General features: G+C 38.7%; 2 protein-coding genes across 8 annotated transcripts in view; one reads left to right on the top strand and one right to left on the bottom strand.

Annotated features, from left to right (window-relative positions):
* The window catches only part of RBPJ (recombination signal binding protein for immunoglobulin kappa J region), a 64483-nt gene extending 59682 nt beyond the window's left edge, over window positions 1-4801 (top strand). For 6 of the 7 annotated variants that reach the window (XM_075024130.1, XM_075024093.1, XM_075024103.1 and 3 more), the window contains exon 11: window positions 84-4801. In XM_075024130.1, the coding sequence (XP_074880231.1) occupies window positions 84-399 (316 nt within the window). In that variant the 3' untranslated portion in view covers window positions 400-4801. The remainder of the gene's footprint in view (window positions 1-83) is intronic. The other variant, XM_075024111.1, reaches the window with a different exon arrangement.
* A 16296-nt stretch (window positions 4802-21097) lies between these two features.
* CCKAR (cholecystokinin A receptor) lies at window positions 21098-27070 on the bottom strand. Its single transcript, XM_075041096.1, has 5 exons — window positions 26950-27070; window positions 25938-26189; window positions 23699-23960; window positions 22249-22376; window positions 21098-21624 (listed from the first exon to the last, which is right to left on the bottom strand). The coding sequence occupies exons 1-5, from the start codon at window positions 27068-27070 to the stop codon at window positions 21098-21100; spliced, it is 1290 nt and encodes a 429-aa protein (XP_074897197.1).
* Between the last annotated feature and the right edge of the window lie 257 nt (window positions 27071-27327).

Raw genomic sequence — 27327 nt, forward strand, 5'->3', positions numbered from 1 at the left:
TCCCTTCCAACTGTTCTGTTCTGTTCTATTCTATTCTTTAAGCTTAAATTGTATTATGCTCAGGTGACTCTCCTGTTTTTCAGATGCGCAGAGAGCATGCTATGTGTTGTTCCAGACATTTCTGCATTTCGAGAGGGTTGGAGGTGGGTCCGTCAGCCAGTCCAGGTTCCAGTAACTTTGGTCCGTAACGATGGCATAATTTACTCCACCAGCCTTACCTTTACATACACACCGGAACCAGGGCCACGACCACACTGCAGCGCTGCTGGAGCAATCCTCAGAGCCAACTCAAGCCTCATGGCTTCCAGTGAAACAAATACAAACAGCGAGGGAAGTTACACAAACGTCAGCACAAATCCAACCAATGTCACATCATCTACAGCAACTGTAGTTTCCTAACTACTGTTGTTTGTCTGGACTTTAACTGACTTTTAAGTGCTACATTCAAGAGAACTGAACAATTTTTGTGGTTTCATGGGAAAACACCTTTCCATTTTAGGTGATATTATTTGAACCTTGTTACCTGCAAGTGCTGATCTTAAAATATAGAAGCCACAATAAAAAAAAAAAAAAAATCCGAAACATAAGAACTTTATTGAAAATCTATTTTTCAGCTGGTTTTTTTAATGGGCAAGAAACAAAAAATGTGGCTGGGATACATGTTGAGCAAACTAGAAAACATGAACACAACATAGTTTTTATGGACCAAGGAACTTGTATAAGCTTTAGTATAAAAGGTACATTTTCACCATACCTTTTTTGTATCACAACATATAGTACACTTTTGTTACCAAATAGTTTATATTTTTTTTTCCTCTGAGCTTTTGCTCTGAAGTATATTCAGGTTCCAAGCCTGACCATGCTTGTATAATCTAATTACCATACTCTTCCAGTTTTAAAAAAATATATATATTTTTGGTCTGTGGCTGGAACTGTTCCTTTTTTTAAACTGAAGTCTTGTGACTTTTTATGAACTGAAATTGTTTTTATTTCAGCAAGTAGAACCTTGTAAAGGCCAGCATATTTTTTTTAAGATTATATGAAGTCTGTGCAAAAGCTTTAAAAAATGCCTCTGCCTTGCCTGCAATACATGCAATGTATGTTAACTTTAGTGCTCTGTTTTCAGTCATTGTTAATAGTTATTTCTGTTTTCCTTTTTTAAATATGTATTTATAGTGATAATTCATGAGGTTCTAACATTACATGAGTTTTTTTTAAAGTGGCATCTCAAGCAGTCATATTAATGATTGTTCATGTCACAGGCATATGTTGGTGTTTTTGAAGGGTTGTTACTGGGTTACTCCCCCTCTTCCTTGCTCAGTCATATTGCATCTGAAAATGTTTCAGGATCTGTTCAGGTTTTTCTAATCTTGTACATAATTTGTATTAAGTGTAAGTTAAATGTTTTATTTTGAAAGTGGAATGTTCCCAATAACTTCATTTGGCAGCATGTCTTCTGTCTTGTTGGCATGTAACTAAAATACCATGAGAAGTATGTGCTACAAATGGGATTGGTAGGTGATGCCCTCATCACTTGAGAATCACAACAAGCATGTTTTTCTTCATACTGTTCAGTAAATTAGGCCAGACTTTGGTGTAACACTTGTATTGAGAACGTGCTTTCATTGTGAAGTGATCATACCATAATAACTAGAAGTAAATTTTATTACTTAGAAATGGGCAAATAGAAAATCGTAAAAGCACTATGAAGATGTCAACTCCTCCCATCCTTATTTCCTGTGGGTTCCTCTTTCCCTGCCAACAGCTTGTGCAACATTCAAGTCTTCTCTCCATCATAAATTCAAGGCTCATTTGCACTTTGACTTTGTTGGTTGTTGCATTTGTTTTTCATTTTGACTTTGCCACGTTTTGTCCCTCCGTGTAGACCTGCCTGCTTCATTTGTATTTGAAAGTATACCCCAGTAGTTCATTTGTAGTCACAGAACTAGGCATAGACTCATAGGACAAGTTCTGATAGTGTGATCTTCCTCTTTAAAAGCCAAAATACAAATTTTACGGTGTGTTCAGCCTTTTCTATACCCTGAAGCAACAGTCACAACTGCTGTGTAAATCTGAACCTGTGGCTTCCTACAGTGCATTGCTTACAAGCTTATCTGTTGACCATTTTCAGAGGGTTGTTACTTCTGACCACTTATTCCAGTTTCAACACCCACCACCATTTTGCAGCATTGTCTCTGCACCACATTTGTGTACTCTGACGCTCCATTCTACTTGTTTGTTTTAGTGCTCTGTTGTGTGTGTGAAAACAATGTGGTTAAAGGAAGAAATCGGTTATAAAGCATGTTTAGCCAATAGTAAAATCGGTGCCACTGTCCCTCCTAAAATGTGCTTGTATTCTACCACAGGCCTTCATATTTGCTATTCTGTATTACAAAACTTATTCCCATGACGTAGTTGCAATGCTGGTTCTTAGCACTAGTGAATACTGCCTCACCTCATCTCCGTTTCCGTGACCAAGGGCAGGATTCATTGTGGCCTTATCTCTGTTTTAAACTGTTTACTGGCATTTACTTGCAAATCTGTTTACCTTTGTATGTGCTATAAAATTTCATTTTAATTGTGTTGTGGCAGGAATCATTTCACAGTGTTTTTGTTAGAAGCACATAAGTATCTTACAGTATGGCTTAATTCAAGAGCCACAGATTTTCATTGCTAATTAGACTGAGAATTAAAAAAAGCGAGATATATGGATGTCTATATATATATATAGATAGATAGATATATCTCAGATTTAGAGGGTATTCAAGAACAAACCATGATACACAGTAGGCAAACCATAACAAGCCTTTTAACCTTCAAAGACTATTTAAAATAGCTTTTCAGAACTTGACACGTGCTTTTATACTCATTATTTTAAATTTTTTACATATAAATGCAATACTTTTTATATTCAGTTTCTTTACTTGCAGTAATTTTGCCCAATAGATATAATATTCCTTGACTTGTAAAGAACCTAATAACTTAGCCTAATTTCTGCTGTTCTACACACTACAGCCAAGTGGGTGAAAAAGAGACTATTAAGTTCTGCTTACAAGACCATTTTAAACCCCGTTTTTCCCTTGGGCTTGTGGCTCCATTATTGCCAGTAGTTATTCTGTAGTACAGAAATGGTCTTCCAGGTCCTTGCTGTTGTTAAGATGTCCGGTTGTTCAGATATATTATCTTCCTGAACTTTTTCCTGTGGGGTGGTATTGTTACATTTATTGGCCTTGTGAGCTGTTAATCAATTTTGATGATATTAACAATAACTCAAGATTTTGATAAAACTACTTTTAGAATGTTTCACTATGAAACTATTATAACTGTTCAAGTCTAGCTGTTAAGTCTGCTGTTAATTCTATATACATAGAAATTGAGTCTGTGTTCAGAATGTTGTTATAGTTCCAGCTGTAGAAAGAAAAAGCAAATTAAGTGCTCAAATTTAGCTATGCCTTTTCTTGTTTTCTTTGTTTGGAACTGCATTTCAGAATTCAACACTAGCATAGTCTTTAATAATCTGCTGCTGATGTGTTTCCTAATTATTTGCCCTGAGGGCATCCCACAACTGTGTTAATAATGGTATTCTGTACTCCTCCTCATTGCACAGACTTACAGGATCAGAATGGTTACCTGAAAAGACATGCACTCAAGACATAAACCAGTGAATTCCCCATATACAAAATATTAATGCCAAGTGAACCAAATTATCTGTTGGAAGTAAGCTACCCACTTGTAGATTAAATGACTCCATAGAGGTGTCCACCTTGCAACTAAGATGCTCTTCAATTATTAACCATATTTTTTACTTTCTTTCAAAAGCAGCTGTGTTTATGAGTACTGAACAAATGTGTATACTTTCCTGTGCCAGACTTTTGACTTTGTTTTCAAGCACTGTACTGTGGGATTGAGTGGCAGCTTTGTTAGAAAAAGAAGTATATTAGGGTTTCTACTTAACCCTTTTAGGACTGAACAATTTCTTCCCTTTAGAAGCTGTAAAATAAATGAGCAGTTCTAACTTTGTAAACATTCTGTCTGTGTTCAGCACTGCATTTGCCCCATCTGGAGGTGCTATGCTAATGTCATTTTTTTAAAATCTTGTAGCATGTGCATACATTCAGTCTTAAAAGGGTTATTTTTACAAACTGTGCACCTGTAAAGTTTCTTAGCAATAAGGTAGAAAAATGAGCAAATTTTTACCATAATTTTGTAGAATTAATTGCTCAGTTCCATATTTCATCAAGAAAACCCCTGCAATATGGGCAGTTTTGAGGATTAAATAAAAGTGAAATGTAAACCACATAAAAGTGTTTTTGTCAAGTGTACTCTGTGTGTTTATGTGCATATGCTGTCGGGTTTCATTTCTTTCTACAAGGCTAAAGATAAAATGCCATGTTACTGTTGATGTGACAAACATAATTGAACATCTGTACAATGATATAAAAGTAGTTATGATTTGATCAGGTGTTGAAACTTGCCACGTTTTTTGTGCATTTTTTCAATGTTAACCAAGGAATATGATTTTTTTTTTTTTTTTTTTTGTGAATGAACAGTGAGGTCATCTATGGAACCAGAACAACACAAAAGAAGACCAACCCCAGGAGTGGAAAAGTCATCAGTAGTTGTGAGGCTATGCACACTGGACTCCACTTAAACGGGATATGGAATGTCCACCCAAAAATCTAAATCGGTTTCATTATTGCTTGTATTATTGCTGGAGTTAGATAAGAAACTGTTTTTTCCAATAATGTAAAAAAAAAAAAAAGTTCACTTTTTGTATTATTTATTAAATAAGAAAAAATGAACTGTGTTTAATTGTTTAACTTTAGCAACTTTATTATTGCAACTAGTTATACCTGACTTATTTTCATCCTTTTCTTAGTTACAGACTGTCTGATACTTCTTTCAGTTGGTTTATAATTAGAACTAGAAATTTAGCAAGCTAGCTTATTTCTTGCTTTGACAGAGAATACTCTAGTAGGGCCATAAGGAACAACTAGAAATGATGCGCTCTTTTAGTTTGCAAGCACAAGTGACACAGTCAGTTGAAAAAAGTTTCTGAGATGGGAACTGGACACAGCAGAGAGAATTTGGAATGGCAGAAACCTACCAGTACTAGTTCCGTATTAAAATAATACAAGAACTACTAGTTTATCCATAAGACTGTGAAGGGACCAGAAATGGTTGTTAAGAAGGTGTGGTGAGAGAGAGATGTCACTGGAAAAAATAGATCATTTTACTATAAGGAAGCATTACAGATTTTTATTGAAACATCTGCAAAGGTGAATGCCATTGTTATTAAGACACGTAAAATAGCCAGAAACTCAACACGGGTAGAGTTTCTGCTGTTTGAAACAGGGACGGTATGAGCAGATTACATTTCAGAATTTTTCTCAGCGCTCTTGCAGTCTGTTTCTGGAATGATAAATTGATTCTTCTGCAACAGAATAGAAATTAGATCTGAGGTTTTGGCAAAGAGAATGGTCACTTGCTAAACTTTAGTGTTGGTGTAGTTGGAAGAAACTGCGTGGGATGGTGCTTGTCTTAGATCAAGAACTACAGACACAAAAAAAATCTCTTCATCTAAACCTTGGCAATTAGCTATATAGATAGTCTCAATAATAAGTCCTGTTAAAATCCAGAGTAGAGGATTAAAAGGAGAATGGTGTGAAATTATTTGGCTGGAGGAAAGGATTCATTTGGAGGATTACATGCAATATATGCTATTTCAGGACATTCAGAATTACAGAACTGGGACAGGTAGTTTACCTTTCACAGTGCCCTTTTAGACTGGAGTTGAAAAAATTGATAGAAAAATTGATAGATTGGATAGAAAAAAACACTATGTGCTCAGTTAGTGTGTCTGTAAAGGATATTTATTTCTGATACCCAGTAGCACATGCTTAGTGTGAGGCCAAAGGCATGAAGCGTTACAGCCCATATTTATTTAGAAATTCTTTTGTATTGAATATCAACATATGTATGCTAAAGAGAAATAAGTTGAGCAAGTCTTGATTCTCTGTAGAAGCAAACTTGCAAGCTAACTGCTGTCTCAGAAAGATCTGATAAAGCCTTCTGAATTTTACATCTTTCTAGTTCTGCATCTCCTTCAAGTATGGGAAAGGATGGTTGAAAGTTTGCTGTCATCTTTTCCATGTGCTATTGCCTTTGTATTCTAGTCTCAGTTCCCTTACTTTTCATGTCTACTTTTCCAGGTTCTTAATTAGTTTGCAGTTCTTCACAGAATGTGTAAATTTTGCTGCCTAATTTAGGAGAGAGAAGTTGGTGTTAAGGTGAACTGTAACTTTTGAGACTAATGTGCTGTCATCTCTCTGCTGTTTCTACTGTTGTGCTGTATGGTGGGGGAGAAAGAAATGTTCGTTGGTTTTTAAGCTGCTTGTAGGTACATTGAATGGAAGTTTCTACAGATTTGGCCTTAATGATCTGCAGGTCTTTATCTGAAGATGACACATGTAATTTGGAACCATATAAAGGTGCTTGTGAATCTATCTGAATTTAGAAAGTCTTTGCTTATTATTTATCTTTTAATTATATTTGCTGTCTTGTTGCCCCCTCATCTATGTTCATTAAAACCTTAAATCTTCTCTGCTTTTAACTAAATTACCTTTGTTCTATTTGCTGATTTGTTCACTGGGAAATTTGTCCATATCCACCTCTGCAAATCCCCACAGATGTGTTTCAGGCAAGATGGGACCTTGTGCCATTTGAACTACTTCTGTGCCCTACTTCCATCTCTTACTTTCTGCTTTACCTTTTCCTGAGTGACTTGACTTTGAGACCTTTGATGTACAAATAAATAGCAACTGCATTCATTTGTTCGTTGCTATACTGATACATTAAGACATTTATAATAAATTGCTATTCATTGGCTGTCCTTTACAGAAGGAAGGATTTTGTTACAGAAACTGCAGCCTTACAGGCCATATCATCAGAATCTTTTTAAGAACTTCATAGGTCTGCTTGAAGAATAACTTCAAGAATTGAACAAAAGATAGAAGCACAGATCTATACATGTTTTCTGTCTTGAAAGTGTCTGCTTTAATAGCCAACTGGTCACAAACATATAACTAGTTCTTAAAATCTCCAAGTGAGTTTAATTCTGGTTTGAGCCCAGTGATACCCCACCCCCGAGTAAGACAGTTTGTTCTAGTGCTTCTTCTTCATTTTGATAATTCTGATAGAATTGTACATCATCTATTTAGAGCTAATCCAACCAAGGTATCTGTGCTGTGAAATGGGATCTGATCCCAAGATCCACATTGGTGTGTTCCATTACACATGGCAAATGTGGCAGCAGTGACTTCAGACTTGTCTCCAACAGAGATCAAAAAACAACTTTGCATGATACTTCTGTACGTGCATGTAGTTGCAGAGTTTAGTTCAGTGTGAACTCTAAATATTTCTTTACCTGCATAAACATGTCTTGTGCAGCGCCATATAGATATACACACACAAAAAGAAGCCCAAAGCCAAAAATGGTTGGTTTGTATCTTGTTATCTTCCATTGTTCCTTTTGTCACCAGTAATATTTGCTATAATGTCTTAAATTATGTCTTTTTCCTATTCTTGTACTTTTTTTCTGTTTGTTCTCAGTTAGGTGTGCTTCAAATTCCATTTCAGTTCTCTCACTGCCAACAATCTTACTTTGTGGAAATTGAGAAAGAGCAGGTAGAGGATTCATGGTGATTGAATTTACTGCCTTAAAAACCATAATCAGGAATTCCCCAAAAATGTGAGAGAGAGATTCAGCAACATTATTAGATTTTAACATGAAATAAAACATTAGGTTAAGAAATGGTATATCTGATTTTTTTTTTTTAATGTACTCATATCTTGGTCTTAACAAAAGGTGTTTCTATGCCTTGCCTTTGAAAGCAAGAATTTTAAATTTCCCACACTGTTTAACATAATTCTGTGGAATTCTTTGTTTGCAAGATTGAGAAAACAAACACCTCAACATACAGACAAGGCAACTGCAGATTTGCCTCTTGATGGCAATGCAGTTTCTAACACAGCATCTACTTTCTTTTAAGGGAAGAAAGTAAGTGGTCCCATTGTTCCTTTATCCTGCTCAGATTTTATAGGTGTTGCAGCCTGATTTGTATAGAAGTCATTTCAAGCATTGTGATTAAGTATAGTTGCTAAGGTGGCAGAGTCTGGCAATCTGCAGCAATACAAAGCAGAATGCCATATGAAACCATTAAAAATAAATAAATAAATAAAAGTGTTAAATCTTGTTATTGACAAAGTAGGCAAGTAACACAAAATTCTTGATGAAGTAAGAATTTGGTTTATTTTTTTTCCAAATGAAAATGTCTTGTGGCAGTGCTATGCAGATTACTGATTAGTTATTACAAATTTCAGAGTAGAGTTCCAAGCAAATTAAATTATTTCTGAAGAGCCTGATGTGGATTAACCTTAGTGGGGGCATGTGTATCTGTTTTGACAGTCCTTTTGCCGCTGCATACTGCTTTTTACAACATGCTGGGGTTTAAGGAGCTGTCTGGGTTTTGGTCTCCGCTTGATGTGATGACCTCAGCTGTGAGACTGATGTTTATGTCATCTTCCCAGTTTTGCACATTCAGAAAGTTTTGGACTTCTAAATCAATTTTCGATAAACAGTTTTACCTTGGAGATTTAATAGACATACAAATCAAGCAATGGTCTGAAAAAATGGTTTGTTCTTCATTTAATTTACAAGTAATGTTGATAAGGAAAATTCTTTTCCTTATTTTGGGAGGATAAATACAATAGGTGAGTGTTTAAGCTTTCAAATACATCTGCACTTTTTACCAAGTGGATCATTGTTCAAGTTATTAACAATGTTATGCTATTCATTCAAAGAAAAAATGTAGTGTGATTTTTATTGTTGTTTTGTATTTCTATATTCAGATACCCTGGCTCTTGTGCTGTCATGAGTCAAGTGTGTTTCATCCTAAAACGTATTATCTCTGTCTTTATATCCTGGACTTCTTCGAAATTCAGAGCTTGAAATGATAAATTTTGCTAAAATTCTACTTCTGCACAACTTTTTACTGTCAGCTTACCAGTACGCTTATAGAAAATATCTACCAATATAAATGTGTTAAACTAGAAAACAAATCAGTCTCCTCTCACTGGACATTAGGGTGGTGAAACAATAAACTAGGCTTACTACCTGCATGGGATTATCTTCACAGCAAGGAGAAAATTTAAGTATGTCATGCAGTCATAGCTTTTAAAAATTATATATGAATCTCTGCAGCTTGTTTCTCCAGCTACCTTGTGGGAATAGAGTTATGAAATAAGGGTAGAGTTTTGCCATTCATCTGCGGGGATCGGAGAAAAGTCTGTTAACCAGTTTCACATTATATTACAATATAACTTCTCTTTCTCTCACCTGTACTTTCATCCTGTTTTAACAAGTAAATTCTTTGCAGCTGGTTGTATTAGAGTGAATACTAACAGCATTGATTTTTATGTTGTTCTTCAATTCATTCAGTATTTATGAGCCTGTGAAAATGTTCCTTTCTTTTTAAAATGATGTTTAAATGCTAGTCAGCTTGTGAAGTGTTCTCTGCAAAAGCACTATGGCATGTTCATTGAAAACTGAACTGTTTTCATTATTCTGATGCAGGAAGTTCACAGTCCAAATACAGTGATATCCTGACGCAAAGGACATTTGTCCAGGTCCCAAGTGGGGGTGGAAAAAATGAGCTTAGACCTTAAGTTAAACCTAAGTACTGCCAAATTATTACGTAAGATGGAAGGAAAGAGGTAACAGCAAAGGTGAACACCAGTTTTTAAGCCAGACTGCTGGAAATTTCAGGGCTGATGGGAGTTATGAATCATGTAATGGATGCAGTCTAATTAAAGTCTGTGTTACTTGTCATATAGGCCAAGAGAATATGCTGTTTGTTAGGGGTTTTTTCCACTGGCCAACAGTCACGTTGGCTCAGAAGGAGGAATGATCACACATGAAACCCCTCTGTTGAATACGAGTTAAGGTGTTGCCTTGATGGCCAGAACTTATGAATCAATTTATTCTAAAACCTAACAATGTAAAATGGGAAAAATCAAATAACAGATGAATGATAATAGCAATTCAATAAGCTGCTGACTCTAGCAGAACTGAGTTAGAATCTGTTATTCTCTGGCAATTCATTGTCACTAGTAAACAGTAAAGAGCTCAGGTATAAAAGATAAAATCATATACAAGATATCTACTAGGAAAACTCAGGCATGTGTGCTATCCAAGTGGAAATCATCTTGAATTTACCTAATCTTAACCAATTTGATGTATTTTACAGGGCCACATAGAGCAACTTTAAACAAAAAAAAAAGTGGAAAAGGATTAAAAAAAGTCTGGTCAAGATACTTGCTTTGGATGCAAAGTTGGGACATGAGTAGCTCTCTTGCTTCCCACTGAAGTACAGTAATCATTTCTCTAGGGATTTATAATCTATTTTCCCTGTTTTTCCAGTTAAGAGTAGTTTATAGGCATTGATAAAACCCCAGACCAGAGAGGCTGTAAAGTCTGTCTTCCATGTAACTGTCTAGTGGGTCAGTTTCCACTGGAATGGAGCAAACTGAGGCTTAAATCCTTTTTCTGAAGCAGGAACAGGAACAACTAACCTCTTATTCTCTCTCAAATCAGAATTTCTGTTTTGGAAGAGAGAAGCTTTCTCTCTGTCAAAAAGGGTTTGCTCTGACTGGCTCATCTCCATCAAAAAGTTTTTGGTTAGATAGTTTAATAGGAAAGCTCCTGACGAACTCTCACTTCACCTAGCTTCCCAGTTGACGTTGAACTGTAAAGTTCTTCAAGGTGGAGAGTTGGAGAAATACAAATAATTTGGTGCACACAAATGAAAAGCAGCCACGTTAACTGAGGAAGCTAAAGAACCATTGCCTTCGCTACTTTCAGGTCCTTGATAAGGATCTGGGCACAGCAGAGCATAGACAAAAGTGCAAGGGGCAAGAATGGATTTGTGTATAAGGGAAACTGGGGGCTACTGGACTTCAAACTAGCTGCTGCCCAGAAAACCCCCTCTGGCTGTTGTTTGCTGAGGAGTATGCCAATAATGTGCTAGGTTTCTTCTTGCTAAGCCATCTAAATAAGTCAGCTTCATAGTCAGCTGAGCTTTCAAATGGAGATTCAGGAATCTCAGCTTAGAGGCAGAGCTAAAATTTCAATTCCTTAGGTGAAAGCAGCATTGTTTTCTTGTAAATGATACAAATGCTCCAGCACCATACTACAACGCTAAAACTGTTATATCTGCTCCAAATAACCTGAAAAAAAAATAGTAAAAGCTGCCCTGCACTTCCACTGGCCTGATGGAGACTCTTGGCCTCAGTGACCTCCCAAGCCCCAGCCCCACACCACCCTCCATAAATGGGTGTTTGGGGTCAGAATTCAGTCTTTTAGACTTTTAGTCCCACTGGACATGCCTCAGCAGGATTCTGGGCTGATGTATTTAAGACCAGTGGGAACAAACACTTGAAAATAAATATACAGTCTCCTCTTGGATACCCAGAGAAAAGGGAAGTTGTGCTTTATTCTGGCATCCTTACCCAGACAAACTCTCATTGATGATAACAGAAGCTGCAAGTGTAAGCCCAAAATTGTTTGCAGCAGCTGCTGCCTTGGAACAAGCAGGACTAGGTGGGACTGACCCCAGACTGGCTTTGAAGCAGAACTAGCTAATGAAGTATATGAGGTTTCCAAGTCATCAGCAGCACCTCAGGTATTGTACACCTTTATTTAGACCATTTCTAAGCAAGATTTATCCCTTTCTGAAGATTTCTGTTGCAGCTGTAAACTACCTCATCCACTCACCCAGGCCAAAAGGCATTTAAATGTCTACATTTTAAAGTAATTTCCTCTTATTTCAATACAGACATAATCTACATACTTACTCAGTGGCCTGAAAATGCTGCTCCTACTTCACCAGGTGCCAAAAATTGTAATCCACTCTCACCTTGCTACCCAAACCTCCACCTCCCTTAACAATATATATATATGTGCTATCAGCCCTTAAAATGTATTGCAAAGAGTGAAGTTTAGAAAATACATATGTGTCTCCCCTTATTTTCAGTGCCGTTGGTAGGCCACTCCATAAGAGGTAGCTTAGTTGTCACATCTTGCTTCAAGCCATGGAAAGAGCGTAAGGGCATAAATACAAGAAAGCAAAATGTGCAAGATGGTCCAACATTTTCGAAAGGTAACTTGTCAGAGAGGACATGGAAATCCTGAAATATTAATAAAATTAACCTTAGAGTTTGATGAAGCCAACCAAAATGCATCAGGAGGAGCGATCAAAAATTGCTTTAATTTTCTGGATACAAAACAATGGTTTTGTTGGTGACCTCTGTGTGAGAGTGTTAGATCTGACATACTCCACATGGAAAAGAGCAATTGCCAGAATTGGAGAGCAGTCATGGGAGGTGAAAGAGAAAGGTTCATATTAAAGCTATGAAACAAAGTAGAGAGAACTCAAGCCAGATATGGAATTTTGCCATATTAAAAAAAAAAAAAAGTGGATGTAAACCTGCTTGATCTTGTAACTGAAAAGCAGGTGTTTCCAAGTATCCCTCCTTCAAAAGCCCTCCCGACTGCTATCTATGATAACTGATCACACAGGTGGAGAGAGTCTCACAGACACAGGAAAGTACTCAAAAGCACTTGCACAAATATGTTCTTCCAGAGAGGACCAAGGACAAATGTAAGTAAATAACAATTCTTGACTCAGAAGCAGAGCCTGAAGTTGCACAGATGGCTATATTTGAGCCCACAGGCGTATGGAAATAATATCAAAGTTCTTCAGTTTGTTTTATGTAGTAGTAGATTAGAAAACATTATTCAAACTAAATTTGGAGGAAGCACAGAGGCAACATGAATCAGTTGCAAAATTACATTTTGGTAAGTTTATATTAATTTAGAAACATGTTGCCCTTGGTAGGGTTAGGAGAATAATTGAATGTACAAGGCACTGTAGTCTAAGCAGACACATAGATTTGGAAATTATTTTCTAGTGAAGCCAGCTGGTAGCACTGAGATGCATAACAGACTGCTGCTGTCAGTCGTCAGGAGGATACAGAAGCTCTGCGCAGAAAAAGAGCTTTTGCAATGTGAGCTGGAGATGGGGCAGGAGAGGCAATACTCTTAGCAGAGAGTACCACTCTTTTTAAGTTCGTTTACAGGGTGCTAGTGATCAGTAGACTGTTTCAATTACTGGTAACTATTAAACGCAAGCACTACAGTTTGGGGGGGTAGTTTCATTTTTAAACAATCCCTTGCTTATTTAGGTACTTGGTTTTCTACTTGCCTGACTGCGACTGGCGTTTATGGTTTCTGAAACCTTTGTCACTTCTAGCTCTGCCTGATGGTATACAGGGCCCTTCCAGGCTGCCTCCTACCACGCCAGTGGTGGCGAGATGGGCTGTGTCGGCTGGTGGACCAGATGTGGAGGTGCAGCTCTCAGTAGGTCCCACGGATGTGCAGTGTTCTGGCGTATTAGCCTTTGGGGACAGAGGAACTTAACGTTCTATTCTCTTAACCCGTCAGCTAGACTAGATCGTAACAACATTGCGGCAGCGTCGTTTAAACCCCTCACGTGAGGGAGACCTGACGCGTACAGGTGTAACACGGCACGCCCTGCTTGCTAGCAGTCCTTGGTACGCAGCGAGTTCTCGGTGGCCCTGAGAGCACTCCTCCCTCTGGCTTCTCTGCTTGGGGCACGCTGCAGAGACCCCCAGCTCTGCCTGCCTGCTCTGCCCTGCTGTCAGAATCCCTTCAGCAGCAAAACCCTATGCAAAGCCTGTAGAAAAGAAATTAATTCCAGAAGAGTTGTTTTCTTTTCAAATCTCCACTTTCGACCTTGCCTAAAGCGAGTGCTTTGGTACCCAAAATGAAGTCTGATTTTTCTGCTGTCTTGCTACCTGGGGAAACTCTTGTCTGCCCACCATGTGCCACCTTCACATACAGGGCACAGCTGCCTTTCCCCTTGCTCTCAAGAGGGTCTTGATAATCCAAAACCAAAAAGTGTTTGCAATGATTTTCTCCTTCCACAGATCAGATCACATTGTCCTTTCCGCCTTATTATAATTTTTTCCCCCAGTCTACATGGCCAAAATGTTTCCCCTTCACCTTTCCTTCCATTCCCACCCCAGCCCTATGTTTGGGCTCTGCAGAACCACGTTTCCAGCTGCAGGTGCGTCAGATTCAGCTTTGTCTTTAGTCACCATCTTTCTAAATATTTGCTCTTCTGCCAGTCTCATTAATCTCTTACAAGTCCCACAAAAGCAATATAGGACAAAGCTGTACACCTGCAGCTTGCTCTCGCTCTCTCTTCCTCTCCCTCTCTACTCAGCCTCTGTAATTGGAGTCTTGTCAGTCTCAGGTTAGGTGTGTAGGAAAGAAAGTCTATCCTGGTTTTAATAAATACTTGACAAATTAGTGTAGTGGAGGAGTCACATTGGATGTTAATAAATATTTGATGTCATGTGGAAAACCCAGCCTTTCAGTAAACATTCTTTGGATTTCCACTAGCTTTTACTTTTCACTGCTTGAAAAAAGGAAGGAAATAAATACAAAAGGAAAAAAAAAATGCTTGAAAAATACCAGGGAACACACAGCTATGCCTGGCAGTCTTTTCTGGACTTTATTGTTTTGCTTTGGTCAGTTGACGCTATTTAAACAGGTTTCCTATTTAATAAACACAAGGGCTCTGAGATATGTTTTCTGGATCCTATTCCTAGATCTGCAATCCCAGTGTTATTAGCAGAACTTTCTTCTTGTTAAAAATCCACTGTGAGAACCTGTCTTATAGCTGAAACTTTGCTTTAGTCACTACTGATTTTCTTGTAACGCAGCTGAACACTGACCACATCTGGACTGCAAATAAAAAGTTCTTTTGTCTTCAAGACACGCCAGCCCCCTCATCCTGCAATGACCTCTGTCCTTCCCCATCAGGTGATCAGAGGTGCGTTAAATTAGTTGTAGCACCCTGGGAAAGCTTGAAGGGACATGAGGTTGGGCTGTCAGCAGAAGCAGCAGCTGCGCCCTCTCTGATACAAGGAATACCATAGTGTCATAACCATAATCTTATTTTTCCTACTTGTGTGTGGATTGTGGCAGGACCATCTTTTGGGAAGCCACCAGAAGAAGCAACTCCAAAGACAGATTGTCTCGGATGACATTCCTATCCTTATGTTCCTTTACAATAATAGCAAGCCAGTCACAGCAACACTGCCAGATGCCACCAGAGGGATGTGGACAAAGTTTTGAGGCAGCTTCGGAGCAAGGAAGCAGCTCTGGTTACTCCGCATCTACTTCAGTTTAGCTTTGAAATCCTGAAGATCTCAGGTGTTAGAAGGACCACAGCAGGTTTGCAAGAGTCAATGCAGTGTTCCCAGCTAGCTGGCCAGTTCTCTCTTGGGTATTGTCATCTTTTTATTGTGGTTGCCCCTGTGGTTTCACCTCTATGTGTCATTCTTCACTTCGTCATGAATGAGGCCTCTTACCAGTTGCTAAATATTCTTGGAACAAGGCCCTGAGCCACCATCCATTTAACAAACAAACAAAAAGTCAGCTCTGACAGCAAGCCAAGAGCATGAGCAGCCCCTCATCTTTCCTATGGATTTAGGTTCTTTACGTGTGACTGTTCTTCACGCGTGAGTGTTCTTCATGCTTGTTTTGTAACACTGGTATTTGTACGATGTTCACAGGAGCTATGCAACAATTTGTCCACTGTTTTAAATCAAACTTGGTATATAAGTAGCATTTATTCATTCTATCAGGAGACATTTTTTAAATTTTTAATAACTGCCAAAATAGCAGAAAATCAATTAAATGGTGTTTACCCCATAGGGGATGATTCCTACTTGATGTTTGCTACCTGCTGATGCTAATGAAGATGTTTTGTTCTTGTCTCACAGTACAATGGACAACTGACATCTCACTAGCTCAAAATTAGTGCTTTTTGGACGCCACTGGGAACGGAAGCCAAAGAAAACTCTTCATGCCATAATTATCTGTAGAGACACAGACAAATAACTCCTAGCTGGGATGATTTCCCATTAAGCAAGCAAAGCCGGAGCTTTATAATTCACAAACATTTCCTTTGCATTTTTTTTCTTTGATAGGTACCTAAGGCAGCCTAACAAGCATTGCAGGAGGAAAAAATAAAATGATAATGCTACAAATGGGTCTTTTTATAAACAACTTAGAAATTTTGGCATCTTTAAGGCAGACATTACTATGAGGTGGATGTAACTGATGAGAGAAGAGCCAGGGATGGATTGTGTATAAAAAGCTGGAACTGTTTAACAGAAATGAATAGTGCATATAGAAAAACGGATAGGAAAACTATGGTCAGAGGGTGAGCAAACTGCTGACCCAGTGTCATATTTTGGCCTGTGTCATATTTTAAATGGAAGAACAATACATTTTGTAAAAAGAAAAAGAAGAAAACCCAAAAACCAAACCCCAAATCCCAACTTTTTCTTTATACTACCACCCCGTCTCTGATGCTGTAATAAAAAGATTACTGCCTCTCCTTTCATATAATCCTTACTCAAAGCCATTAAGTTTTATCTTTCTTCAGTTTCCTTTTGAGAATAGGCATCTTTTGCCACAAGGAACCCTAGGTTTAGCTCAACATCCATTCAATTTAGACTGAGGAAAAAAAAGAGACATATTTATTAAAGGCCTGAGAAATGGAAGAGGAAGTAAGTACAGTCCTGGAATCTGAAGAGACTCTTAGTTTGTGTATCTTGATTTGTATAAAAAAGCATCAGCTATGGAAAAATGGGTATCTGAGAAAATAAAGGAGATGAGTAGCTATTAAAATCCTCTCAGCACCTAAAGGAATGCTTCCAAGATTAATGGTTCGTGAGGAAAAAACCACTTTAAAAAACTGCATTCACCATTGCAATTCTAAGATTACAGGATGGTTTGACTGCAGTCAGTAAATGCCTACCACATTCTGGTCTGTGCGTAGTGTGAGTATATCTGACCGTAGATTAGCTTTGATTCAGAAACACTAGCAGTGTTATACCCTGTGCTTCACAGTTGTTCATCCAGATTTTCCCGGCAGCCTCTCTCTGGGAGGTCCTGCAAAAGGCAGCTATCTTCTTATCACCCTCCTGCCCCAGTACGGTCGCGCCTGTGTTTTGAGCAAGTGCCTGCTCTTAAGTGAAATCCTGCCAAGCACTGTTAGGAACTGTGTGAGTGTGTGTTTATTTGCTATGCTTTGGCTGCAATATCTCTGTATTCTACTGTATTATTTTAGCATCGTCCAAAAAGCGTCATGACGAGCCATGACGTGTGGACGTGGGTTGCACCATCCCTGGGCTCGGAGGCAGGAGGAGCAGGAGGGGATGGAGGAGCAGGCGGGACCCCGGACAGCCTCACCACCTTGCCAAGAAGGGCTTGGCAGCATCAGAAAAGAGGCCACGACTCGGGTAAGGGCGGTGTAAACCCTTTAGTGGCTGCAGTTCCAAATCCACATGCTGCTTTTCATGCAGAGCACCTGTATTTTGCCTTGGCAACAGCGAAATATATCCTTAATTTGACCCCCCCCCCCCAAGTGCTGTATTTAGCAGTACTTTAGGCATCTGTCTTAAAGCGTGCCCTAATAATAGAGGTTGCAAGTAATAATGATGGAAGTAGCAAAGGAGGACTTGGACTTTATTTACTGCTATGGGTTTGTTTTATGAGCTAGTATATACTGCTCGTTTGAGCACCCCAGGAGCCGGCATTCGAGAGAGATGATGTGTGAACTCAGACGAAGGGTTGTAAGAGGTGACCGCAGAACTGTTGTGTTGTGGGCAGGATATATTGCTTGGAGCAAGGTGTTTCAGGAGTCAGTCGACCGGAGGCGATAGGGGGAAATGAAGATGAGAGTGCTTTCTGGGAAAGTAGATCTGGGAAGGAAAAGAAACCTGTCATAGAGGAAAAAGAAAATAATGTAGCAGTTGTTGTGGGGCGAGTAACCTAGGGGCTGGGAAGGGTACAGAAGAAAAAAAGGTGGTGACATGCAGGTGAAAGAGATAAGAGAAAGACAAAGGGAGGAAAAAAAACAGGAGTCAGGGGAAAAAGGGGAGGAAGAGAAAGACTTCAGAGATTTATGAGCATTATACACCTGAAATTTATTGGTTTGCCATTTGTCTGCTACATGTGGGAAACAGTTTGCCTTTAGGTACTGCCCATTGTAGAAGCAGACTTTTAGGATAGGATTTCTCCCCCCAACCCCTATAAACTAATGTTAAAATAAGGACACTTCATGGGCTTTTTTTTTTTGATACATTTATTCCACTCACTTTTATTATTGAAGATACGTTTCCACTGACAGCAATATCTGAATGAAAGGTGCTGGGAGGATTCCACAACTCTTTTTAGCAATGAAAGGGCAACATTCGGAGCCAGGAATGACTTCTGCAACACACAGATCAGTGAAAATGGCATTAAGATGCATGCAGGTTGCAGAAAGGCTGACGTTTCCTGGGCTAGGAGACCAGGGCAGAAGGCGACAAAATGACTGGATTGCAATATTGCATTTTTAAAACTTAATTCCTATTCCTTGCTGGAATTTGGCTTAAGGCTCATGACTTTGGGAGCTTGGTCAAAGAGTTAATGTGTTGGTTTAAAAAGAAAAAAGGTGCGTAGGGGGTAGTGGAGGGGACGAGTGGCACGTGCAGAGACGAGCCTTGGACAAAAGGAAACGTGTCCATTCTGGCACATTTCTAACCCTTCCCTGATTGTCGCCCCACTCCCACTCCATCAGGATCTTCTCCTGCCTCCCTCACTTCATCACCTCTGAATTGTGCTCCCTGATAGTTACGAGTGGGGAATCGGTCAGAGACTCTGCTCCATTCGGCCACAGGTACTGGAGGCCACAGGAGGCTGTGATCTGATTAAGGCATTGTTGAAAACAGCTTTTGCCTTTCATCTGAAACCACTATCCTCGGACTGAATCAGCGGGAGCAGGTGAACGGTGCACGTACAGCTACGTGGGCTCTAAAGGTACCACCGAATCTACAGCTACAAAAAGGAATTTGCCTTTTAAAGTGCATACAGAGCTGTGAAGTAGGCTGTCTCACTATACAGTGCATAGTCAGCAATATTCACATCCAGTATATTTTTAAAATATGATTTTTATTCTTTTACTTAAACAATTTTTAAACTATGTCCTATAATAAAGCCAGACTTTCAAATGGTGTGAAATACTTCACAAATACTATTTCTGCTCTCACTGTTCCACATAAACCCAAAAGCAGCTAAGTTTTTCAGTTTCAACACACAGGTTTGTAGAGGGTCTCATCCTGCATCCTGAAGTGAAGTAAGTAATTAAATCCCATAATTTAATTCGGAGGGTATTTGCAAAAGGTCGGATCGATGTCAGTAGTCTCAGCACCATTCCAGGAACAGTGCTACTTTATTAACGAGGCGGGCAAAACATTGTTTCTATGGATTGTGCATAAATAGTATTTAGAATTTTTTTTTAATTTCCTGTCTGTGGATAAGCTGGATGCAAAAAAAACAATAGCCAAAGTTGTGGGCTAAGCTATATGGGTAAACCATTTCAGGCAATAACTGAGTGCAGAACATGGATCTAGGTGCCTGGCACTCAAACTGTACTTCCAATTTAAAATCATTCTGTAAAGAGATCAGATTTTCCTGATTAAGAACACTGAGAGAAGTTATATTTAATATCCACATCTACATTCCATGCTGTGCTCAAATTTAATCTCTGCCTAATAACAAGTTTTTTAAATTATATTGATTCAGCTAGAAGATCTCCAACAGGATATTTTCACAAAACAAAATAAAATAAATGATATAACTTCTCCTGCTGGGCTCCACAGAGCAAAGGGCATGACCTGAACACCCATACTCACCTGTGCACGGCACAGGAAAGAGACGGGATTTCTTGCTCAGTAGAACACCAATGATTGCATCATTCAAAGTTTTGGGTTTTTCTACATTGAGTCTGTTTACAAATATGTGTAGCTGGAGAAAATAGTCGTTGCAATGTTTAGAAAAACTATGTTTTCTGACAAAGTCTTTCAGCTTTTGCTTGTTGTGTCTGCTCTTTCTGCCTTTCTATGGCCAATGGCTTCTATTTCCATGTGGGCAGTACCATGCCAGGAGTGACTGTGAATATATTTGTGAAATGTATGACTACAGTGGGCATCGTCCTATGTCTTCAGTCCTGTGTCTTTTGTAAAATCGCCCCTTTGCCTTTATCCCAAGGGTTTATCCCTGTGCTTCCCAGTGTGACAATTTCCACATGAGCCTTTGGGGTTCATCTAAGACCCTGCCTCTTGCATGTGTGGGTGCTTACAGCTGCACAGAAGAAAGCCACTTCTTTGTGCTTCTTGTATGGGGTTTATTTAAACCAAAAATACATTAAATTATATTATAATTTAGGTTATTGCCTAAGTGAATAATGCATTCCATCAACAAAGCCACCAATATTTATTTTCATTTTATTAAAAAAAAAATTAAATTATTTTACTTCAAAGCATTATTTTCACATGGACAAGCCCATTCTCCCCACCCCAAAATTCTTCTTTTAATTGACTGTGACACCAAAATGATCTCACCATGTATTAGCACAGCTAAAATAATGTGAAAAAATACAACAAGTGTAACTCAAAGATTTTGGTTATGAGGCATAAATATTGAAGTGAAGACTGCAATACGTGTATTCATGTTCAAGGAGAATCTATTAGCATCTTGGAAATTTTAAGAGATACTCAGAACTGCAGCCAAAAACTGAGTGAAACTGTTGATGTACAGGACACCAATTTTTACAGGAGAATTTATGACAAACAGAGCATCTTCTAAGGCTTTTTATAAAGTCCCTTATCTTCAAAGAGCCTTCTTCCTCCTTTGTACTTTTGAAGGGAAAGTGATATAAGCTCAGACAGCGATAGCATCCATTTCCCATAAAATTCTCACTGGGTTTACTGTCAGCTGAAGTGTTTCATTACCTCAGAACTAAATCATGTTCAGCTGATGCCCCAGTCACTTTCCAAGACCAGATGACAGATACTTGAATTTCTGTAGGCCATTTATTGCCTCTTCTGACGCAGCTCAGGGGGGTGCAGATGCATTCATGTGTGTGTAAGAACATTTGGAGAGTGAAGCCCTTGTTGTCTTCCCCTCCTCTTCATCACCAACTTCTCCCCGTATTACAGGGGGCTTTTGCTTTGCACAGCAGGTGAAAGTGGCTAGAAAACCCATGCGGAAACGCTTGTTCATAAAGCAGTATATGATAGGGTTCACGCAGGCAGAAGTGTAGGACAACAAGTGGATAAAGGAGATAGGAGCCCCTGAGAGACGTTGGTCTGCCGAAGTGGTGTCAAACGCACGCCAGGCGTTGACACTGAAGATGGGAGTCCAGCAAAGGAAAAACAAAATCACTATCACCATCAACATGCGGATGACGAGTTTCTTGGCCATTAAGTTGGCAGAAGAGCTGCTGCTTCTCACCCTCTCTATTTTGCTATGGCTAGTAACAGAGAGCTGTTGCAATGGTATTTTCCTTTTTCTTTTGGTTTTGTTGAGGTAGCATCCATCTCCATCCTCGTATTTGGCGCTGCAGGTACTTATTTTTCTTTCTGTACATAGAAATCAGTGCTTAAATAGGTGGCAAAATATCTCTGAACAGTGATTCAAAATAAAATATGAAGAATGGGGTCTAAGTCTAAATAAATAACATAATTCATGGCTGAACAACTGCTGCAAAGAAAGCATGGGCCTACTTCTGAGTCAGTCATGTATCAGCTGCTCTGTGTCCACGATCTCCCAATACTCTCACGTCTTAACTCTATACAAATTGATGCAAAAGATGTAAGAACACTGTTTGCTCAAGTATTCGCTGAAGATAGTTTTCAAAATTATATGCTTATATCTTAATTTGACAATTTTTATTGTTGTGTTTATCAACGGAAATGGTCCTCATCCATGGCCAGAAAAAAAATCTTGGTATTTTTGTAATAAACAAATTAGAAATTTAACATATCCCCCCCAGAGTCTTTGCAAACAAGCCATAGGTGAGGCATTATTTGCTAGTGCATAATGGAATAACTTCAATCAACAAGTGCATCTGGCAGGTTCACGAACATAACTGACCGTAATGATCATTTTTGCAAATAGAAAATCTTGCTTTTAGTAACCTCAACATGAGTGCTCATATCTTCAACTCTAATTTAAAAAATACCCAAACCTAAATCCATTGTTACCTCGTGAAGATTTTCTCTGGCTGGCATCAAATTTTATTCCTCTGTAGAGTTCCAAAGAAATTAGGCCATACGCAACCATCATTATAATCCCAGGTATAAGAAAGAGTATGAGCAGCAGGAAAGTGTACCTAAAGAATCAAAAGACAAACTGAGACCAGGGAATAGCACAAAACCAGAAAAAACTCCTTTTTCTCCAGGTGAGAACTGGGGGATGGGGAACGGGGCAGGATTTCAAGATTTTTCTGAAATTTTCTCGTGCTAATCCAAAGCATCATTTTGACACCTCTGGAAATTAGAAGCTTCCCACCTCTTCTCCTCCTTCTTCTCCTAGAAAAGTAGAGCAGGAACAAGGCTATTGTGGCTGCAAAACACCCGTCGCCCAAGCTCCGGAGGCCCAGAGGATCCCAGGGCCGGCAACCCCTTTGCTAAAGGAAGCGGCTTTTACTTGGCTGCGCATCTGTTACTCTCCTAGGCAGCTTCACTAATGTGATTACGAGTTGGGGAAATAATTCTGTTTAAATGCATTCACGAGCCTACGTCTCTTCTGCTCCCTGGGACTTCGGTGCAAACTAACGCACCTGGGAATCTGCAATGACACCATGGAGAAGAGAATTTCACCCTGGATCCTCCCTCCTTATCTGTACTCATACTGCCAAATACCTGAGACTACCGAAAGCATTAATACAAAATCACTATGTTTGTGGATACACCATACTGAAGTGCATACTTTTATCTTGTTCCCAGTTCTAACTGACCTTCAGTATCCCCAAAATTCTTAACATCTTCTCAGTGCCAGTTAAAGCATTTGGTCATCGCGCAAGGACACAACGTCTAAGTAATACTGCTGCTTGATAGTGCTACTATTTACTTACTCTGCCTGGACGTGTAGGACTTGGAGCACTGTCTGTCCCCTCACCTCTCTGCCCCTATTCTCTATAAGTGACCAAAAGGGTTCAGTTCTCAAGAAGGGCATTTGCAGGCTCTCCAAGTTCTCGTACTCTACTTCTCTGCTTCAGACGACCTTCAGACAAACAAATTAACAGGCAAGGCAGCACACAGTGGGGCGCTTGTATGTGTCTGCGTTTCTCAAAGAATCAAGGATTTCTCTGAAAAGATTTAAGTTTATGTATAAATTAGTGAAAGCAGCGTTCCTACTTGAAGAGTGACAGATGCTTTCCTTACAGGGACAGTAAGGGCTTAGCAGACCACAGTGTGAGAATCATTGCTATGTTGGGTATCATTCCTAAGACAAGGGGAAAGTCATACAAGTGTCAAAATGTAAGCAGCTTAAAAATATGATTTTTTTTTTTTTTACTTCTTAAATAAGCATGATAGAAGTGTAAATGTTTGCTGAAGGTTAATACTTGATTTTCAGTAGGCTTAATGCTACCATGAAATCCTGTTTTCCACCAGATAATTATGCATTTGCCAACAGTCAGTTATGTCTTACCAAGATTGCTGAATGACATCACTTGGCCAAAGGAGCCGACACATATTCGCAGTGGTGTTGTTATACTTGGTAAAAGGTACCAGTTTGCTGTAAATTGGGTATGGTGACATGATAGTAAAGGAAACACACCAGGTAGCAGCAATCACTTTCAAGGCATGAGATTTTGTCTGCCAGACCCTGGACTGCAGAGGTTTGCAAATGGCACTGTATCTCTCCAGAGATATGGCAACCAGGTTGAATGTCGATACACTTACAGAGACACCTATATATATAAAATAAAGAAAAAGGTTATTCTCTTGTTTTAAAGATTCATGTTATTTTCAAATAGTCTTGCTAACTTTCTGTATGCATATAGAAAATTAAAAATATAGCAACCTATTTATAAGCTAAAATATTTATAAATATCATACTGCTTAAGTCAGCAAAGAATGTATGGGTGATGGGTCTGGGTCTCCAGACTGACGTTGCTGCTCTGCGCTTCTCTAACTCCAGAAGTCCAAGAGAAAAGATTCATTCTGTCAAACCATGAAATTCTGATAACAGGGAAAGAAGATGCTTTCCCTCCTAATTCTTCTCTTTGCTACTGTGGTTTATCCACTCCACTAATTGCATTGAAATTCAAACGAGCATTTGAAATCAGTGGGATTATGCTATTAATTACTCTTTTAACACAGAAGTTCATAGTCCCTCTTCTATTGTTTTAATTTTTTTAAGTGTCCTGCTTGAGTGGTGATCTGATTTTCTCATTCAAGAGAATTAAATATGTTATCACTTTTTAAATTAGATGCTAATGGAGTTACAAAGCAGGAGAAATGAAGTTATGAAGGAGAATCTTTGCCTTTCAAGTGCCCTTAATTTGTCCTGTTCATATATTATAAAATAAAATGCAGTGGTTTGTATTTCTGTCACTGAGGTGTCCCAGTTTATCACTGCAAGATTATAAATATTTCTTCTTAACTTTGTCACAAATTTTTCTTTCAGTGAATGAGCTTTCATTTAATAGTCTTTGTGAATGTTCTAACGTGGGTCAAAATATAATACACCAATATCTTTTGTTTGCTTTACACAAATTATCTGTAATTTAAAATAAGTCTTCCTACATCTTAAAATGAAAAATTGAGCATAGGTGATGCAATGAATGTCAGTGTCTGTTTGTCAATTGAAACCTCTGTTAACATGAACTGCTAATGGGAAATATCCACATTCTGACTCTTAAAATAAAACACCTTCATAATGAAAAACTCCATGTTCAAAAATATTTCACTGGATTTTTTAATAAAGTAATTTTCACAGTTTGAAATAAGAGAAAGATGACAACGCTTCAGTAATGGTTTATAGTATTTATGGCAGCAATTCATTATAATTGTTTAAACATGGCCTTTAGTTTTATCTACAAAAAGATGTTGATTTCCCATTCGCACACTTTAGGTGTGTACTTTCACATTACATCAAAGTTCTCAAGGGCACGGGTTGAAAGGAGACCTAAGGTTTCTGTAATTAACCATGGGTCTTCCAAGGTAGAAAAAATTTACATAATGTTCTCCTTTCTTTTTTCTTTTTTAACTAAACAAGCAAACACACAGGAAGTATTGGAAGTGAGACAAAATCACTTAACACAGGGATACGTAATCCAGGCATTTTGAAACTCCTGGCCCCACAACCAAAGGAGGTACAGCAAAGCACGTAGAAGTGATGCTTCTTAAAACCTGTGTCTGTATTCTGTGGTCTTCTGGTAAGCTCTGATCACGCCTGGTGTGTTCTCAAAAAGGGCTTGCTCTAACTTCCAGCTCTGCAAATGACACCTACTTTGGCCTATTTTTTTCATGTATCGCTGCTACCAAAAATCTGTGGACAAAATCTGCCTTTGGTGAGTACTGTACAACCCTGTCATTTGCGATGGTTGATCTGAACTCTGCTAGTAACTCTGTCAGTGATGGGTAAGCAAGGTTGTGTGCCAGGTTCCTCCGCAAAGCTCGATCATGCAACATACTTGTCACTTAATCCGATTCAGCAAAACACTTCTGTATGTCGTTAAAATTAAGTGGGTGCCTCTGTGTTTTGCTGGATCAGACTGAGGAAACCACAATCATGAAGATTTGCATGACAAGGTTGTTTCTTTGTGATTTTGGTAACTGTTCAATGGCAGATGGAAACAATCGGCTTTTTACTGGTCTTTAATGACCTTCTCACCTATTTCATTAGTCAGTCTTCAAAATAAGTATAAACTTCCAACACTTACCCATGAAATAAGTGGCAGTTTTGCAAACAGCACTACCAAAAATAAAATCTTTCAGCAGGTTGGGAATGAGGGTGAATGGCATGCAGAAAAGGCAGAGCATCAGGTCGCTGACTGCTAGTGACAGCAGGAACGTGTTGGTGACTGTTCTCATCCGCTTGTTTCTTATCAGCACTGTAATTACCAGCATGTTCCCCAAAACGCTGAGCAGAAATATCAAACAATACAGCAGAATCCGAATTATCTGATGCAAATCTGAAAATTGTCACAAGGAAAAATCAGTTATGCAGCATACAGCTCATAGACTAGTGTTATATGTTTCATCCTTTAATCAAAAGGTAAAAGCCTTTCTGTATTCAGTTTTACTAAGGTTTATGTCTTTACACTAATGCAAAATCAGTGGAAGTGCTGAAATTCTTAAACTTATTCTGATCTACCTGAATTGCATAACATTAAAATACCATACATGCAATACAATGTACATTTGGAGAGCCAAACACGACTTCTTAAATGCACGTTCTGCTCACACTACCTGGTGTGAACCATTCACTCACCATGGAAGTTCCTCCTTTATGCAGAAGTAAGAAACGATACAGCAATTAAAAATATTTTAATACATGGATATTTTTTTCAGCCTCAGAGTGCTATAATTTCATATTTAATCACTTTCATACATGGTATCAGATCAGATAACTCCATTGTTCTTGAATTGTTCAAAGAGTAAAAATCATGTTTCTCCAAGTCCTTAGCACAGCTGTTTACATTTTGTGCCCAATAATGCTACTGTTTTGGTTTTCCATTATATCCAAATTTTGTTCTAGTTGAAATTTTAACCTGGAAAACTGGCACATACTAAATTCTTTCCTGCCTGTTTCTCATCCTAACTTATCAGCAAGCAGTTGATTTTGCACTTCCTCACAGAAAAACCCTTGTGTAACTGTTTCTTTCCATAGTAGCTCTACTTCCAGCTAGAAGTAAAACTGCCTGAAAAAAAAATCTATTTTTCTATACATACCTTTAGAAGGATAAGGTGGATCATCCACACAGAAAAAAGTGTCATTTTCCAAGATGATATCACACAGGAAAGCAGTAATATTGGTGCCATTCCCGAGGAAGCTAGCATCAACTATTTCCATTCTTCAGTATCCACAGGTTAGCTTTGACGAGGAGGAGGGTGGGTTTGTAACTATCTGCCCATTTTTTCAGTAAACAAATACATTTCTGAATGAAATCGTCGGGAGAAACACAAGAGAGGCAGTTGTGCAAGGAAGCTCTTCTAACTCTCCGTCAGGAGCACCCAGCACACACAGTCCTGTTCAGGCTGAACAAGATTTATTGCAGGGGCACACAAGGCAGTTCAGAAAAGCAGAGCATGCTTGCACATACACACCTA

The sequence above is a fragment of the Buteo buteo genome, chromosome 1, assembly GCF_964188355.1.
Source record: "Buteo buteo chromosome 1, bButBut1.hap1.1, whole genome shotgun sequence".
Taxonomy (NCBI): Eukaryota; Metazoa; Chordata; class Aves; order Accipitriformes; family Accipitridae; genus Buteo; species Buteo buteo.

Coding starts and splice junctions, on each gene's coding strand:
- CCKAR (XM_075041096.1), bottom strand. CDS start 27,070: ATGGAAATAGTTGATGCTAGCTTCCTCGGGAATGGCACCAATATTACT. Junction 23,961..25,937: donor AACTGCCACTTATTTCATGG/GTAAGTGTTGGA, acceptor TTATATATATAG/GTGTCTCTGTAAGTGTATCG. Junction 22,377..23,698: donor GATGTCATTCAGCAATCTTG/GTAAGACATAAC, acceptor TTGATTCTTTAG/GTACACTTTCCTGCTGCTCA.